This window comes from Rhipicephalus sanguineus, chromosome 6 (genome assembly GCF_013339695.2).
Source record: "Rhipicephalus sanguineus isolate Rsan-2018 chromosome 6, BIME_Rsan_1.4, whole genome shotgun sequence".
In the NCBI taxonomy this organism is placed as follows: Eukaryota; Metazoa; Arthropoda; class Arachnida; order Ixodida; family Ixodidae; genus Rhipicephalus; species Rhipicephalus sanguineus.
Genome location: NC_051181.1, coordinates 73,364,033 through 73,380,008, shown reverse-complemented (window position 1 = coordinate 73,380,008; position 15,976 = coordinate 73,364,033). Strand labels below are relative to the sequence as shown.

General features: G+C 45.7%; 1 protein-coding gene across 1 annotated transcript; it reads left to right on the top strand.

Annotated features, from left to right (window-relative positions):
- Positions 1-68: 68 nt before the first annotated feature.
- Positions 69-14,772, top strand: LOC119395882 (uncharacterized). The gene is made up of 5 exons (XM_037662889.1): positions 69-641; positions 3,728-3,814; positions 5,132-6,106; positions 7,936-8,082; positions 14,467-14,772. The coding sequence occupies exons 1-5, from the start codon at positions 336-338 to the stop codon at positions 14,512-14,514; spliced, it is 1,563 nt and encodes a 520-aa protein (XP_037518817.1). The 5' UTR covers positions 69-335; the 3' UTR covers positions 14,515-14,772.
- Positions 14,773-15,976: the final 1,204 nt, after the last annotated feature.

The following is a 15,976-nucleotide window of genomic DNA, read 5'->3' as shown; positions in this document are numbered from 1 at the left end:
GCCCAACGTTAGCGGTGTGAGGGTGTGAGCAGAGTGGCTACACTGTGCTGCCGCGCGAAACTAGCGCTTGCGTACCATGGAAGCATTCAACAGCGTGTCTTCTTATTTTGTGTATCAAGAGATGCGCATGATCCATCCATGGTGCCATGATGGTGATTAATCGGGCGGCCACATCGCACCTCCGCGCAGCTTGCGTTCGGCCGATTCGGCATTGCGCGAATGGTGCATTCGGCTAGCAGTGCACGATGGCCTAACATTAATCGCAGTATTGGCCGAGGAAGATCTGTACCGCCGGACAGCTGGAGGAACGCCGGCGGTTTCGCTACGCGGCAACCATGGCCGAGGCCCGCGCCACTTGCTTGGAGCAAACGCGAGCCCGCGGCAGTCGTCGTCTCCTCTCCAAAACTGACAAGGAAAGAGCCAATCGGTCGGAGTTACGGCGGGCCTCCACGCGCCATCATCTTGCCTCACAAATGGACGAGGACAAAGCCGCGCGGTTGCTACACGCTCGAGAGGGCAAGAGGCGCGGCGGACAAACGGACTTGGCTGAGACCACTTGCTTTCGCCAAATGCGGCTGCGCGCCGTCTCCGAATCTGACCACGAAACAGACACTCGGTTGGAGTCCGCCGCGCAGTTAAAGGTGTGTGCGCGCGCCACGCGTTTGTGTGTTCATGTGCGCTTCACGTTGCACCCGCCAGGAGCCTCCACCATCGCGCTGCCTCCCCAGCGCCAATGCGGCCACTTTCTCGTCACTGTCGGGAGAGCTCCCGCGGGCTACCCTCGGTATGCCAAGGAAAGCGAAGGTGGTGCGCCCCGTCGAGCGCCGCACGGCAGCTTACGAAAGCCGGCCCTGTTGGTAAAGCCTAGTGAAAAATGTTAAGCGCCAGTGATGAACAGTTTAGAAGAAAGACACGACACGGCCGCTCGGGTGGCTTCGTTCGTTCTTTTGGACACCTCTCACTTATTCTTAGCTTCCATACAGCAATTGCCTTTCCCAATGTTTTCGTATATATATGTGCATAATATGAAATGGTGAAATCACGGATGCTGGCATCGTAATCGAATCTCGATGAATGAGCAAATGCAGCTAAAAACTCCCTGAAGAACGCCCATAGCTGACTACAAGTTGACCCTTTTTTATTATTTTAATGCGCCACTTTTTTGACAGCTGATGTCTAAGAACATTTTCGTTGTGAAGTACGATGATGAAGTAAGGAGCGAGGTCAATTTAAAAAGAAAAGCAGCGCCAAGTTGCCGGACAGCTGTGTTTGAGAGACCGTTCCCTGATTCGACGATTTTACTATCACATGGCTACATTGCTTGATTAAGTTCATGTTGGTCATTCTTGAATGCGCATGCAGTCATCCTCGGCAATTAGACAAGTAGTAGGTGCCAAAAGTGACGGCCTAGCCAACGTCACGGGCAAATGCAAATGAAAATATGTGGCCGCAGTCGCTGTGTGTTCCTTTTTATTATGTGTTTTTTTATATATGTGAGACAAGTTGGCCTCATGCTTCGGGTGTAACAAGACAAACCAAGAAAAAAAGCGAGTCTTTGAGCAGTATAAGTGTCCTGAGAAATTCAGGAAAGAAACGTGTACATTATAGTCGAGGGTAAAAACAAACCGGCTCTTGAGTCATGATACTGATGCAAACTAATTCAAGTTAACGTTATGTCTTGAGCGAACCACAGCCGTACAAAGAACCACAACATTTTTTTACTTGCATGTCGATCACACCAAAACAACCTTCAAATGTACACATTTACGCCCCCCCCCCCCCAAATTCTACCAATAGTCTTTAAATTTACTCAAAATGGTGCCATGGTGATAAATCTGCAGATATGTTCAATTCTTGTAAACCACAGAGTTCAATGTGAAGAATTTCAAAAAACGGCAGGAAGGGGAAGATGGAAGCCTGCAATGAAAAAGTCCTTAAACAGGGGGTGGTGTGCTCAAGCGGACGTTTCGACAAGTGGACTTGTCTTCTTCAAGGCTGGAACTGATTAGTCGAGCCATGAAGAAAAGTCCACTTGCCGAAAAATCGGCTCGAGCACACATACCCTGTTTAAGGATTTTTTCAGTGCGAAGGATTATGAAAGAACGTAAGAATGGGCTTGTTGGTGGTGATACATGGTGAAACTTGTGGCGCACAAGAAAGACACGGACGAAGAAAGTGAAGACTGGACAATGCGCGATTCTGTTGGAAGTAAGCGCATCGTCCAGTCTTCACTTTCTTCGTCCGTGTCTTTTTTGTGCACCACAAGTTTCACGAAGGATTATCTTTCAAAAAAAAGCTGGAGCTATTCATGGCTTCGCGCGATGACCCTCATTGCTGCGTTGTCAAGGTGTAAATCTTTGGCCCCGCCAAGTTGCCGTGTCATATTATGGACTGAGCAAGCATCAAAAGGCGGAATAGTTTATACATCTTTCAAAAAGCAGATTAACAACGCTAACACGGAACAAAGAAAAGAAAACAGCTCCCACCCTAGCGTTTTCTTGTCCTGTGTTTAGGCCTTATTTGAGACATATTATGGCATCCAGCAACGTAACAGTTATTTCAAGTGAAAACCACTCTGATGCACGACATTAAGATTTTGTTCTTCTTAGACAACTGTGCAGAGCGATGCATCCGACGCTTAGCTGCCTTAGTCACTAAGGGCAAGCAGGTGTGACTGCTTGCCGCTCTCTTGACGAGGACGCGCCCGTTGCCGCCAGAGGCGCTCGCGGCGGTCTGGAGTTAGAAGTGCAATGTGCCTATATGGCGGAGTTTTCCCATTTCCCCAGAGAGGGCGACTGTATCGCTTGAGCAGGCCAAGCGGGTAGAGGGAAAGCCAAGTTGACCGCCACTGAAGGAGACACACAAAGTAAATCAGTCATCACTGTGATCAGAATTCGAAGTTTATTTTTGCAGTGTCACTCGCGGTTAGACTGAGGTCGAACAAGCGGATACCCTCCTCCTGTACTGTCTATGAAGCTGCCCTCGGACTATCAACAGCAGCATCCAGGGATCGGCTAAGGGCCCACTTAGCTCATCCTGCAATTAGAAGGACTCAGTCTAACACCCACGGATGGAATTCCTGTGTCGCTTAAGGTATCCCACACGGCCGCAATACAGTGCAAAAGAAACCTGTACCCCTTTCCGTCAATATCGGCACCCTAATCCACACCATACCTGCTGTCTCTCCACAATAACATTAATCCCTCGTACAACAGATCGCGTCATGATGCCAGACTCAGGCAACTTATAAAACAGTACAAAACAGACCCAGACACACACGTAGGGACACATCCATCTGTGGCACACATGGTTTTTCGCTGGCGGCTGTTGGCTGCCTGCAGGCCAGTAGTATTCATCTGTGCCTCAGCCGAGATCAGCTCGGCAAACACGGGGGACGTCCTAGCGGTAGCCGACACAATCAAAACCAAAAAAGCATTGAAGCACGGATATTATACCCTCACAGACTCTCAAGTAGCGTGCCATTATTTCACTAGCGGCTGCATTCCTACATGTGCCGCCAACCTCTAAGGTGCAACACTTAACCAGAAACACAGAATCGTACAGTACCTGGGATGCATCGCAGCCACGGGTAAGGACCGAGTGGAAAGCGCAGCTCAGACGGGAGGCTGCTGTATTTCGTAAGCTGCAGTTGTGGTTTGCTTGGTGTAGAACATGTTGCCAGGGCCTAATATCTGATGGGGAACTTTAACACTGGAAAACTTTGCAGGGGAAACTTCTAACAAGCCCCGATGACCATCTTGAAGCTTATCCCTCATCAGGAAGCACACAGCTGGATCGAGAGAGGCACATAAAGGTACAACGTCGCATGAAAAGTAGCTACCATTCAGCAGTTGAAGGAGTAATGATAAATGTACAGCCGCGGTCATGTCTGTGTAGGGCACGTGAGCAGCCGGTTTTTGCTCTGCGTGGCGACACCGTGAGGCAGTTTCGTGCTTTGACATAGTCAGCCTGACTACTAGGCCGTGCATGCTCCTGACACACCACGTCAGAGCCCGAAACTGCCTCAAGGTGTCGCCCCGCAGAGCAAAAACCGGCTGCTTGCACACTCTACACAGACATGACCACGGCTGTACTTGAAATAATTAGTTCACTGCCAAAGTTTTACAAAATCACTTAAGTGTGAGCGCTCCTAAATAGATCATGTGGTGCCAGCTGGCAAAGAAAGAGTGTTCCACGCCTGCCATCATGGCTATAACCACCACTGGCTTACTCTCCCAGGTTTACCGTAGCTAAATTGGTAGAGCATCGGATGCATTATCCGAAAGTTGTAGGTTTGGTCCTTACCAGTGCCAAGGTGTCTCTTCGTCCACTTTAATTTCTTTACATTTATATAAAAATTACCATGTTACAGTTGAAGGGTACAAATAATGCCCCTGTACTTTCCTTGGCTTCATTGTCGTTGATCTCATTAGGTTGTGCATAACGAAAAAAACGAGCCCTTGATCAATTCCCCTTGCATCATTAATAACCTACTATGAAGGGCAATAAAGCATTTCTTCTGTTAAAAGCAGCGATTTCAATGGTCTTTCTAACAGCAAATGAGATCAGCATAGCACATGTCTACAGCCTTGTGAAGCTGCAGGTGGCTACTCCAGGTTGGTGGCAGAGGATGAAGATAAAAAGCAGCGTCGTGCAGGAGCAGCACATCGTTGTTACGCTTCTTAAAGTGCGGCAGCTAGAGAACATTGCCTCAAAGTGAAGGAAAATGACAATGAGTAGCAGGACAAAAAAACAGAACAATGTGCATCCAATTAGAACAGAGGCGGAAAGAATGTCATGGAGTCGTTCAATTGAATGTAGGTTCAGATGAGTACTTTAGAAGCAATTCATCAGTGATTGCATTTAAGTATCTAATGATAACCCTTCACTCACATCAGACACACGTATATCCAATGTGCTGAAATGTTTACACATTGACAGTGACAAATATCGCTAGATGGTGTTTGAAGTATTTTAGTTTTGATGTGTCCTTAAAATGTACAGTATCGTACGTGCCATTCTATGTATGTCAAATGTTTTATATAGATACTTGCAACACTCTAAGCTGTTCTCTATGTCATTTTGCAGAGTTTGCTGGATTACTGTTATTGCTGCATTATTTTTTCTGCAGATTTTACGCTGGAAAAGCTTGCTGGCTCCCGTCCCTACCAGTACGAAGATGCCGCCTTCAAGACTGGAATTTGGTGCCATGCCAGTGAATCGGTCAGGTTCGGCAGCTTTGCCTGCAAGAAATGAACACATTTCCAGTGCAACAAATATAAAAACCCTCCCGTATGTGATGACCTCTCAGTCATGCCAGTTGGTACCATCGTGTACGATCACTGAAGCAAAGTGTACCAGTCCCAAGATGCCGCTGCCAAGACCGAAATCTGGTGGCACGTCTATAAGCCAATTAGCTTCGACAGCTTTGCCTGTGAGGGAAAAAAGCACTCCTAGTTCACCGAACTCCAGCAAGCTTCAGAGTCTGGCCATGTCATCCCAGTTGAAACCATTGTGTTCTGTTGGTGATCCAAGCTTGCCCAATGAGTCTCCGCTGTTGTTTGTTGCACCTTGCAATCCCGAGACGGCATCCTCTCCATGTGAAGTGCTCTCTTTGTCGACACATGCAAGCTCTTGTGATGCCAACATTCCAGGTGGACCAGTGGTTGCATTCGATTCCCCCAGCAGTAATGTGACAGACACCGCAAACGAAATCGAACCGCTATGTCCACTGGTTGGCACAAGGTCACATGGTATTCAACTTTCAAGTGTGCCCACCACTCTACTGACCACTCCCTTTGACTACAATACACAGTCGTCCCAACCTGCGGCATTTAATTTCCCACATGAATTGAGCTCAAGTGAGCCCCAGCAGCCCTCAAGTGCACCTGCAGTTGTGTTCGTCACTCCCAGTGCTGCTATGCAGTTGTTACAGTCGGCGCTGTTGTCTTTGTCAGGTGACCCTGAACTTGCAAATGTGCCCAGACTCACCACCCCATGCCAGACTGAGGTGCTTCATTGTGGCACACCAGAAACCAGTGTTACGTTTCTGGTGCCAGTGAAGCCAGTATTTGCTGCTGAACGTCCAAGTCTCACGAATCTCCAGGTTGGTGACGGTCTCTTGACAGCTGTTATGTAGTACAAATACATAGTACTACTGGCTCCTATGCTAAAGATAAGTTTAAATGTAACAGGCCATTTGCATTTCGTACCTTGGTCTGCCATGGTGATACAGTGGTTACTATGCTCGGCAGCTGACCCAAAGGTTACAGCTGCGATAATGGCCGCAGCAGTCGCACTTTAATGGAGGCAAAATGCTAGAGGCCTTGTACGGTGCGATGTTGGCGTCTGTTAAAGAACACCAGATGGTTGAAATTTCTGGAGCCCTCCCCTCATAATCATATCGTGGCTTCGGCATGTAAAACCCCAGATATTATTATTATTATTTCATAACTTGGTCTCCAAATATGTTTAACCTCGGCATGAAGTGCACTTATCTGCCGTTACAATCTTAATGAAATTTTGCTGCTCTTGTACAGGAAGACTGTGGCGGTAAGTGGAAACTGGGCAGTACTGGTGTTTTTGGCAGAATTGCTTTGTCCCGTGTAATGTTCCACTACAAGCAACTGGAAGTCTCACATAAACTGTAAGAGCGGTGTAACGAGGAAGCAGTTGCAAGTTAAAGAGCACAACACAAATATGTGCAGTACACGTGAGAACGGTCCATGTGCAGGGCTCAAGGTGGCATGCAGTGGCAGGTGTGCCACATACAGAAAGCAAACCATACACACACTGCGTGGCACAAGCCCACTTAACTTACTGTTCAATTATCATGATATCTGATGAAGTGTGACAAATGATTCAGTCGTCCTTTTGTCATTTGAAACATCCAAGCAGGCTCACTTGGCACGAAATACTAAAGCAGGCAGAAACAAGGAAGGATGCTTAGCCTTTTTTGTCTATATTTTGCTTGTTTCAGTACATTGCAGTGACACACTTTGATTAAAGCAGATGACTAACAAGCACAGCAGTTCAACCAAATTTTTTTTTGCCGGTAAGACATCTAATTAAACTGTGAAGAGTAAAGGATCATTGCAAAATGCCTTTGGTGGCCAAGTTGGGCACTCGACAGCATTATATACAAGAGTCACCATATATACAACAGCGCTTGTCCTGTTTGCATTTTGTCCATGTTTACTTTGCGTTGTTTTTGGATACGAACCAACTGGCTCACTTGCACATGCAAAAGAGAAAATTTTATGAAAAAAGGTATTCATTAATTTTGATTGTGCAGAGCTTCTAAGCAAATTCATGATGTTTTAGAATAAGACGTGCATGCTACTGGCTCCTTTTAGGTTGATGACAATTCTGACATGATTGCTGTCTCTGAATTGTAGGTTTATTGGAAAGACAGCAGTTCTGTCAAACCCTAGTTTTTGCTTGTGTCTCTTGTGTTTGCTGTACTGCGAGTCTGATTCAATGCACCTATTTTCTAGTCTCATGTGGCACATATGTTTTGTCCAAGGGGCGGACCGCACGCCAATACACATAAAAATTTTGCTTTACCGCCAGTCACGTTTGGTTAAAACTTTCTTGGAGCATTCTTCAAGAGCTGAGAAACCAGAAACTGTGAAAACCTGTACTGTACTTTGAAGCAAGCTCAAGCATTTGAGGAAGATGACAGAATCCATGCAATAGGGACTGGGGTTGGAAAGGGGAGGGGGGCAGCAATATGTAACAATATTGGCTTGCAAGTACAATAGCATTTGGCTTGCTATCTGCAGGAGCCTTGACTGCAGGTCGGCAATGTTTTCTCACTACATTAACTTCTCACTATGTTAAATGCAGGTCCCCTATAAAGCACTGTACCAGTCCTGTCATGGCTCCTCACATCCCCTTAGCGAGTGTTGTCAAGATGTACTTTTCTCTTTTCAGGCTACACAGTGCAAGCCCAACACCTACAGAGTGCCTAGTGTGAGCCGTCCACTCAAGGCTGGACATCGCCGTATTGTGAAGGCCACGGAAGGCACCCAAACTCCCACAACAATGACACATAGTATGATTACGCAGACAAAACCAAAGGTCAGTACGCAGGGCTGCCTTGTTTACAAGAATGTCTCTGTTTTTTTTCTTTTTTACTGCACAGATTAAAAAGAATATCTTTGAGAGATGGCATAGTTATGAGATAGTCAAATTCCAGTCCTCATAAATTCCAGACACAGAATGCTCATAGGCAGACCTTATGTGCACTAGTAAGTTGATATGCATGTCTAACGAATTGACGAAACACCACGAATCAATTATTTTATAACAGTTTACACATTTCAGTCTGTGAGATCGCAAGGCACCTATACACTTAAACCTCGATATAACGAACGCGGATATAACGAATTATCGGTTATAACGAAGTAGTTGAAGAATAGTAGTGTCATAGATACATTGTTACAAATAAACGTTTATAACGAATTTGCTGATATAACGAAGTTATTTTCATGGCAGATGTGACATTGTTATAGTGAGGTGTGAGTGTACTTGGACCAAGCTCTGAGGATGACAACAGTTTCGAGATATGCACAGAGTAGAATTACACAGGCATTTTGCTTAGTATCCTTTAAATGTAATGCAAATGCATTTTGTTGCACACTTTCTAATTACAGTATCTCAATAGTGGTGTTATACTAACAGCTCATTCAAGTGGATATGCCTTACGAACACCCCGGATACAACTTGTGACTTGCAGTGTGTGGGAAAAAGTAATAATTTGAATATCTAACTAAAGAAATTTCCTAATACCAGTTAATTATGTCCTCCAACTGCTACAGGTAAGGCCCATCTAAGCCGAAGAACTAGAATTGTGCTATCTGCATGCTGTAGGCAATTTATACAAATTCTGGATAGCTTCAAAAACCAAACATTAACCGCTATAGTGTAAGGAATGGATATTACCTAGTTTTGTTGTCTTAAAACAACTCTCACTCTAGCACTTGAAAGATGTTCGTATTATTCTTTGATGTTGGATTCTGCAGTCAGCTTTGAGATGCTCACTGTTTACGTTTTTGCCAAAAATTGTCTCTGTACAAAATCAGTTCCATGTGCTTGTGCAACGCCTCCTCTATTTTTTTTAATGCCAGTGCAAACGCTCGCTCCTCGAAGGGAACAGTTGGTTCGCCTTTGTTGAGGGAGCGGTTGTGGTGCGACGCCACCTAAAGCATATGACTGCTTGCGCCACACGTGCGTCTGAGCGTGTTCTCGTGGAGATGCGGTAGATGCGCTGTCCTCCCCCAGTCAGATTTGCTCCTTCGTACTCCTTCCTCTGTGGCTCGAAGCAATGCCTCCACCGTTTCACGGGTACCGTCCTTCGTCGCTTTTCTGTTTTGTACCGCAATAGAAAGCGTACTGTCTGAAGTGTCCAACCTTGCAGCGGTTTCTATGGAAAGGGAGTCAATATTTTTAAAACAGAATTTTTCGATCTGCGTTCGGTTTTATTCCATTGGCGTGAAACATGCCCACAACACTGGTTGGTGGACGCGATGACGATTGCGGTGCTGGTAAAAATTAAAACCGAAAGCACATGTGATTTCTGTAGGATTACTTTATATTTGCTGGATACTATTGTAATTAATGTAACAATCGTTTTCAGCGTGCTAGCGGTTAAATGAAGCTCTATTATAGGACTACAGAACCCTTGTTTTGCTGTAATCGCAGTCTGTGCGTTCATTTTAGCACTGCTGCCGCAATCCAAGCCAAGTCGATTGATCAAAAAGAGACAATAAATGCACGCCTTCACAGCGCACCGCATGTAAGACATTCTAACAACAATACAACGACACAGTACGACCAGCGCGGAGAGCCGCATGGCATAGCGCATGAGTTGAAGCAGATGAAATCGAAGACGGCGCCGCAAGCAGCGCCACCGGGCGCCTTTTTGGATGCGTGAGAAAACAAAAAGCAAAAAATTACTCTCTGACGCAACCGAAAGTTGCCTCAAGTGTGTAAAATACAATTTCAAGTTATACGTATTTGTTTTTAAGCAGAATAAGTCTACCTGCGAGGATTTCTTGTGCTACCAGTAGAATTAACACATCGTTGTTGGGTGACGCTAGCGGTCATTCTTTCACGATTTTCAACATCAAATTAAAAATATAATTCCTTTTTTTTTATGGGGCAAAAGCACGCTCGTTGCCGCCGATGTGACGAACAATCTTCTCATTTTCACCACAATCGGAATGAATTTTTCCGAGCGGTAGACAGTCCCTTTAAAGTCAGCGCATGCAGCCGCCTCACAGTGAAGCGTCCCCGTTGGTAGCCTGCGCAGCGCCACGAACGGAGATGTGTCGTCTGAAAACACCCCGTCTCTTAGAGAGCCAGCGTGACACCCAACATAGTGATCATGAGGGATGCAAGACGCTGCCCCACGGATATGAACACAACTGAACACAAAATTACCTCATTTGATTTCCGTCATGAGGCGCCACCTAAAGGGTGCCCTCCCCCGTGGACGCAAAGCAGGCACAAAGGCTAGCCAACGGGGAGAGTAGGAAATGACAAGAGGAGAGGGTGGTGAACGGCTGGATAGGGTGCATTTGACTAGCAATTGAAGAATAGAGGAGGCGATGGCTTGTATAAAGGTATATCAAGAGGTCAAGTAAGACTTGTTGCTGGGCGAATTCGTTGACATTAAAGGGGTACATATTAGTGCAAACTAGGAAAGACAGACGAGAAAGAAGTAGGAGGAAGCAGAAAGGGCGGGCACTAAACTTCAACTGTTTATTCGCAAGGTGAAGCCAACAGCATACAACAATCTGCGCATGCATGCATCTAGTATATTGGGAAAAAGGCAATCACACTGACCTATCAAAGAGCTGCATCTCATTTTGGAAAATACAAACAGATGTATCACTGATACAACTCGTGCCTCTCTTCTTAATGTGAAACGCCTCCACTAACTCTCGCGCTAATGTGTCACTACGCCTGCCGATTATCTTGACGTTGCGAAGCAGAGGCTCACATTTCCAGGCTACACAATGCGCAGGCAAGTGCGCATTTCCTTTATTCTTTATTGATAATTCAGTCTCCCGTGCTCGGTCGTTGACGCATATCGCCCAGTTTGGCCCACGCACACGTCTTCCCACACGATAGTGGTATTTCATATACTATGCCCGTCGCGCATTTCACGCAAGGTCTGGTGTGCTTCTTCTGGCATCCGAGCGTTTTGTCAAAGAGGCTAATTCGCGGACACGGTCCAGCCAACTCGCGTGGTGCCGAGAAGACTACAGGTACAACGTATATGTTGGCGACCTTCTTGAGGTTGTAGAAAATTTGGTTGTGGGAAAGACTAACCATGCTTTTGCATTTGATGAGTGCATTAATGAAGTTTTAGCCGCTTTTCAGCTGCATGGGAAGGGATCTCTTTACACATGAATCTCCTTCCCATAGCACTCTTCAGTTTTTAGATCTAACCTTTGACAAAAAATGCGTTTGTTGGCGTTAGAGCCCACATGCACAGAAAGGCATGCTCCCATACGGTTCTGCACACTCTAAACTAGTAAAGAGAGAAATTGCTACCCATTTCCTCGAGTCTGCCCTAATGAAGTCGTGTTCTCACGCCATGCAAGTTAGTTTGGAAAACCAATTGGCAAGGCTATATTCAGCCGGCTTCCCGAGCTCGGTCGTACTATAGCTGTCTTGAAAACCCTCCTTCAGAAGGGGAAGGGCATAAAAAGTAAAACGTCAAGCCCTGTACAAAAAGGAGGCAAGCCCGCTGTGGGCCCATACGACCACCAACTTTCCCACAACCTCGAGAAGGTCGCCAACAGATACGGTGTGCCTGAGTCTTCTCGGCGCCATGCAAGTTGGCTGGACTGTGTCCGCGAATCAGCCTCATCGACAAAAAGTTCGGATGCCAGAATAGGCACACCAGACCTTACGTGAAATGCTAGACGGGCGTAGTATACGAAATACTGCTGTCGTGTGGGAAGATGTACGTGGGCCAAACTGGGCGATGTGTCAACGACCGAGCACGGGAGCACGAATTATCTATAAAGAATAAAGGAAATGCGCACTTACCTGCGCATTGTGTAGCTTGCAGTTGTGAGCCTCTGCTTCACGAGGTCAAGATAATAGGCAGGAGTAACGGCACATTAGTGCAAGAGTTATTGGAGATGTTTCACATTAGGAGAGGCACGAGTTGTATCAGTGATACGTGTGTTTATCTTTTCCAAAATGAGATGCAGCTCTGATAAGTCAGTGTGACTGCCTTTTTCCTGACACTGACACACGCATGCGCATGCAGATTGTTGCATGCTGTTGGAATCACCTTTCTAATGAACAGTTGAGGTTTAGTACCCGACCTTTCTGCTTCAAAGGTTGTGGGATCGAATCCCCGCTGCGGCGGCTGCATTTTTGATGGAGGCAAAAATGTTTGAGGCCCGCGCTTTAGGTGCACGTTAAAGAACCCCAGGTGGTCGAAATCTCTGGAGCCCTCCACTACGGCGTCCCTCATAATCATATCGTGGTTTTGAGACGTTAAACCCCAGATATTATTATTATTACCTTTCTGCTTCCTCTTAGTTCTTTCCCATCCGTCTTTCCTAGTTTCAGGGATGCAACAGCTGCGCCAATTGCGCCAATTTGATACAATTCGTTATTTTTGCGCCAAGCTGAGCCAAAACCGTGAAATTTGTTGAAATTGCGCCATGCTGTGCCAAAATGCCCGACCAGCTTCAAAATTTTCTCAGTTGCGCAAATTTTAGCGGAAAATGGAGGCCGCGTTGGTGATCTGCAGTGTGGGCATCATCATCCAATACAGCCGCGCAGACCCTAACCTCCCCGTGAAAGAAAAGAAGAAAGTCAGTTTCACCGCAAGGACGATGTAATGAATGCGAGAGCAACAAAATTGTAATGGTATACGAAGTGAGTCTGGCAGCAAACTCTTTTGTATCCGATCTCGCGTAACTCTACAAAACGTTGGTGTAAGAAACTACGGCCGCTCCAGGGAAAGATGCTCTTTCTGCATAGTGTCTTCGCATTGAGAGCGCAGCACGTAGAAGGGTATACGAGCCGCCCGCTGATGACTGCCGAGATAGCGCGCGCTCCAGCGATCGCGACCACGCCCTGAGAATCAAAGTTCAAAGTTGCTGCTCGAGCGACCCCCACCCCTGGCGTCTTTTCATGCTCATTCAAGACGGGCGGGGCGTTTCCTCTCTGCTCCGATGGCAGGCCTCCCGATTTGAGTGGTATTATCGCATGCGCCCTCCGAACGAGGGAGATGAACCGGCTCCTTTGAGATCTAATTCAGCCGCATTCGTCGCCTGTACTCGCGCGCTTTTACCCGCGGTAGAACATGCTATGCGCAGGGGATGTTATCCATGTGGACTTTATACGGGACATGACGGCAAAACACGTTGAGAGTGTCCATATAATTGCTATCGCAATAAAAAAGGACAGTGGCTCTCAAATTTCCTGGTGCTTGTTTTATTGCATGCAGAACGCTTTTTAAGCCACTTTTGCCGCAGTACACTAGTGTCCTGCAGAACAGCGTATTAAGATTTAGAAGGGGCTATTAGTACTAGCTGTCAGGAACACAGCGTATTTTGTCCCTAATTACTCATTCGTGCACGCGCCGTGTAATTACGAGTACTAGTATGATCGCTGACGTCTAAAAAATTATTGACAATTATTTGGAGCTGCTGTGTATGGCGTTTCTGTGGCCTTCAGAAACAACAGACAAAAACATACGCCAATTTTCCTTTTTCACCACACCCACGTGCTCCTGATTTACGAATCTCCCGAATTTCGAAGTTGCCAGGTGCGCATTGAAATAGGAGTGTTCACGTGCACTGTGCACGAGTTAACTGATGTTGAATGGTTGGTGCGTATTTTTGTTTTCCTTTCTAAATATAAGCCTTCTTTGTTATACTCCTTCAAATCTTGGATTTCGTGCTTTTAGCATAAATTCAGGTTTTTTTTTCTCAATCTGCTCCAAATTTGGATTTTTGTGCTCCAAAAGCAATACTTTGCTGCTCCAAAAATTGCTACAAATCCTATTTAGGCTGTTGCATCCCTGTAGTTTGCGCTAACATGTACCCCTTCAAGAGGTCAAGATTTGTAACTGCCAATGCTACAAACGACTTGGGTATGAGTATGTTTCTCATCAGAAGGAGTAAACTTTTTTTTGTGGTTTGATCTGAGCTTCTGTTTAGTATAACTTTAAATGAGGCTCAATGGAGAATATGAAAAGTGGTTTTATTGATGTCATGCATGACTTGCAATACCTGAACTACAGCTCTTTGATTCTTGGTGTGGGAAGATGGCTTTTATATCATTGTTTATAGCACGTGTCTTTTTTTTAAATGCTGCTGGAATTAAAAATTTAAAATGCAGCCTACCTGCAGCCATTTAGATAAGAGTAGTTGTTCTTTTCTTGATGCATTCGGCTGCCTTTTTTGTGCAACTCTTTTGGTTCAGAAATTAAGGAACCAAGGTACAAATACAAGCCCTGAGGAGCATTCTTGAGAGTGTGCACCAAAACAAGAAAGCAGTCGTCCACCTGATGCTGAGGGGATGGGACGTCAATTCTACCTGAATGAAGCAAGCCACCATCAAGCCCATCAAGCAGGCATCCGCTGATTTAGTACACTAAGGAATGTCTTGCCTACCAACAGCTGCATCGTCTGAGCTATCATCTGGTGATGCCTAACACTACCATCAAGAAGTTAGTGCGCGGAGAGCGTGTGAGAGGTAGCTCCGACCGTATTTCCTTGGCGAAAGCAATAAAGGAGCACTAAGCTGATTTTATTTGCTCACCTACTACATTCACCTACCACATATAATAGCACTTGTTTCCGTGCACCTCAAGGTTAATGCACCACATCATTATGACACATTAAGTTGCCAAATTGTTGTGATTGGTACTGCTACAGACTGAAAAAAGGTGTGAATCATGTTTTACACTGGAGCTGTTAAGCTTTTCGTTATGCCGTGCAGAGTCGACAAGAATTTATCGTCATCGGTGGCTGCCGCGTGCTCTCTTTGTCTTCATGTTCTTGGTCAGTTGTCATGAGTCAAGGCAAGCCATGCTGCGATCAAGCTAATTAAGCCAAGCCATGCTAAGATCAAGCGAATATCATAATAATGGAGACCTTAGCACTCAGACTAACTAATTAAGCCATTGCTAATTAATATATACGAATTAAGACCATACTACTTTAGACCTTGCTGATTAAGGTCATGCTAATTAAGACCTTTCTATTGAGCTAGGTCGGCAACAAGCTTTGCTGTTAGTCCAGCCTTGCACAACTATTGAAAGCTGCCCACATATTTTTTTTTCAGCATACAGGGTGTCAGGGTGTTTTAAAAATGTGTCAGAATATCCACGAAATCAGGGAGATGCGGTATTTGTTCGATGCCTTCACAATCACTACTTCTGTAGCCGCAGGCATCTTAAGATGGCTAAAGATATTACTTAGGACAGTAATCAAGAAAGCTAAATTAGTTAACTTTTTAATTAGTGGAGTTAGGCGGTTTTGCGCTCTAAAAGAGAGTTTTGCGCTCTAAATAATTTCAAAGAGGGCAAGGTGGCAGTGACGCAGCAGCAGGGGTATCCATAAGCCTCAGGTGCGCTTTACGAAGGTTTGTGGCTCCAGCTAGTTGCTGAATAGTGTGCTTCTTGGCCGCTGAGGCATCATTTCCTGTGCACTTTTCCCTCAGCGTAGCTCGCAGGCCTTCCTCAGTTCTTGCTTCCTCCATGTGAACAAAGATAATAGATGGGATTAAATGTTGTCAACTAGGCAAGCCACGTATGCAAAAAGAAAAAAGAAAAGAAAACGCATGACCGTGGAGAGCGTGAATGCAAGCGTTATTGAACGCTCTTCCATAGGCTCACGGCAATTCCAAACATTACGCGCGCTATTCACCGACAAATTTGGTATGCCACGTCAAAGCGTCTATAGAAGTTGCAGCGCATTGTAAAGTCCCC

Bases quoted from the DNA above. Each gene is read 5' to 3' on its own strand.
- LOC119395882 (XM_037662889.1), top strand. From the start codon at position 336: ATGGCCGAGGCCCGCGCCACTTGCTTGGAGCAAACGCGAGCCCGCGGC. The intron at 642-3,727 runs GTGTGTGCGCGC...AAAACTTTGCAG, and splicing joins AGTCCGCCGCGCAGTTAAAG to GGGAAACTTCTAACAAGCCC. The intron at 8,083-14,466 runs GTCAGTACGCAG...CTTTTGGTTCAG, and splicing joins TTACGCAGACAAAACCAAAG to AAATTAAGGAACCAAGGTAC.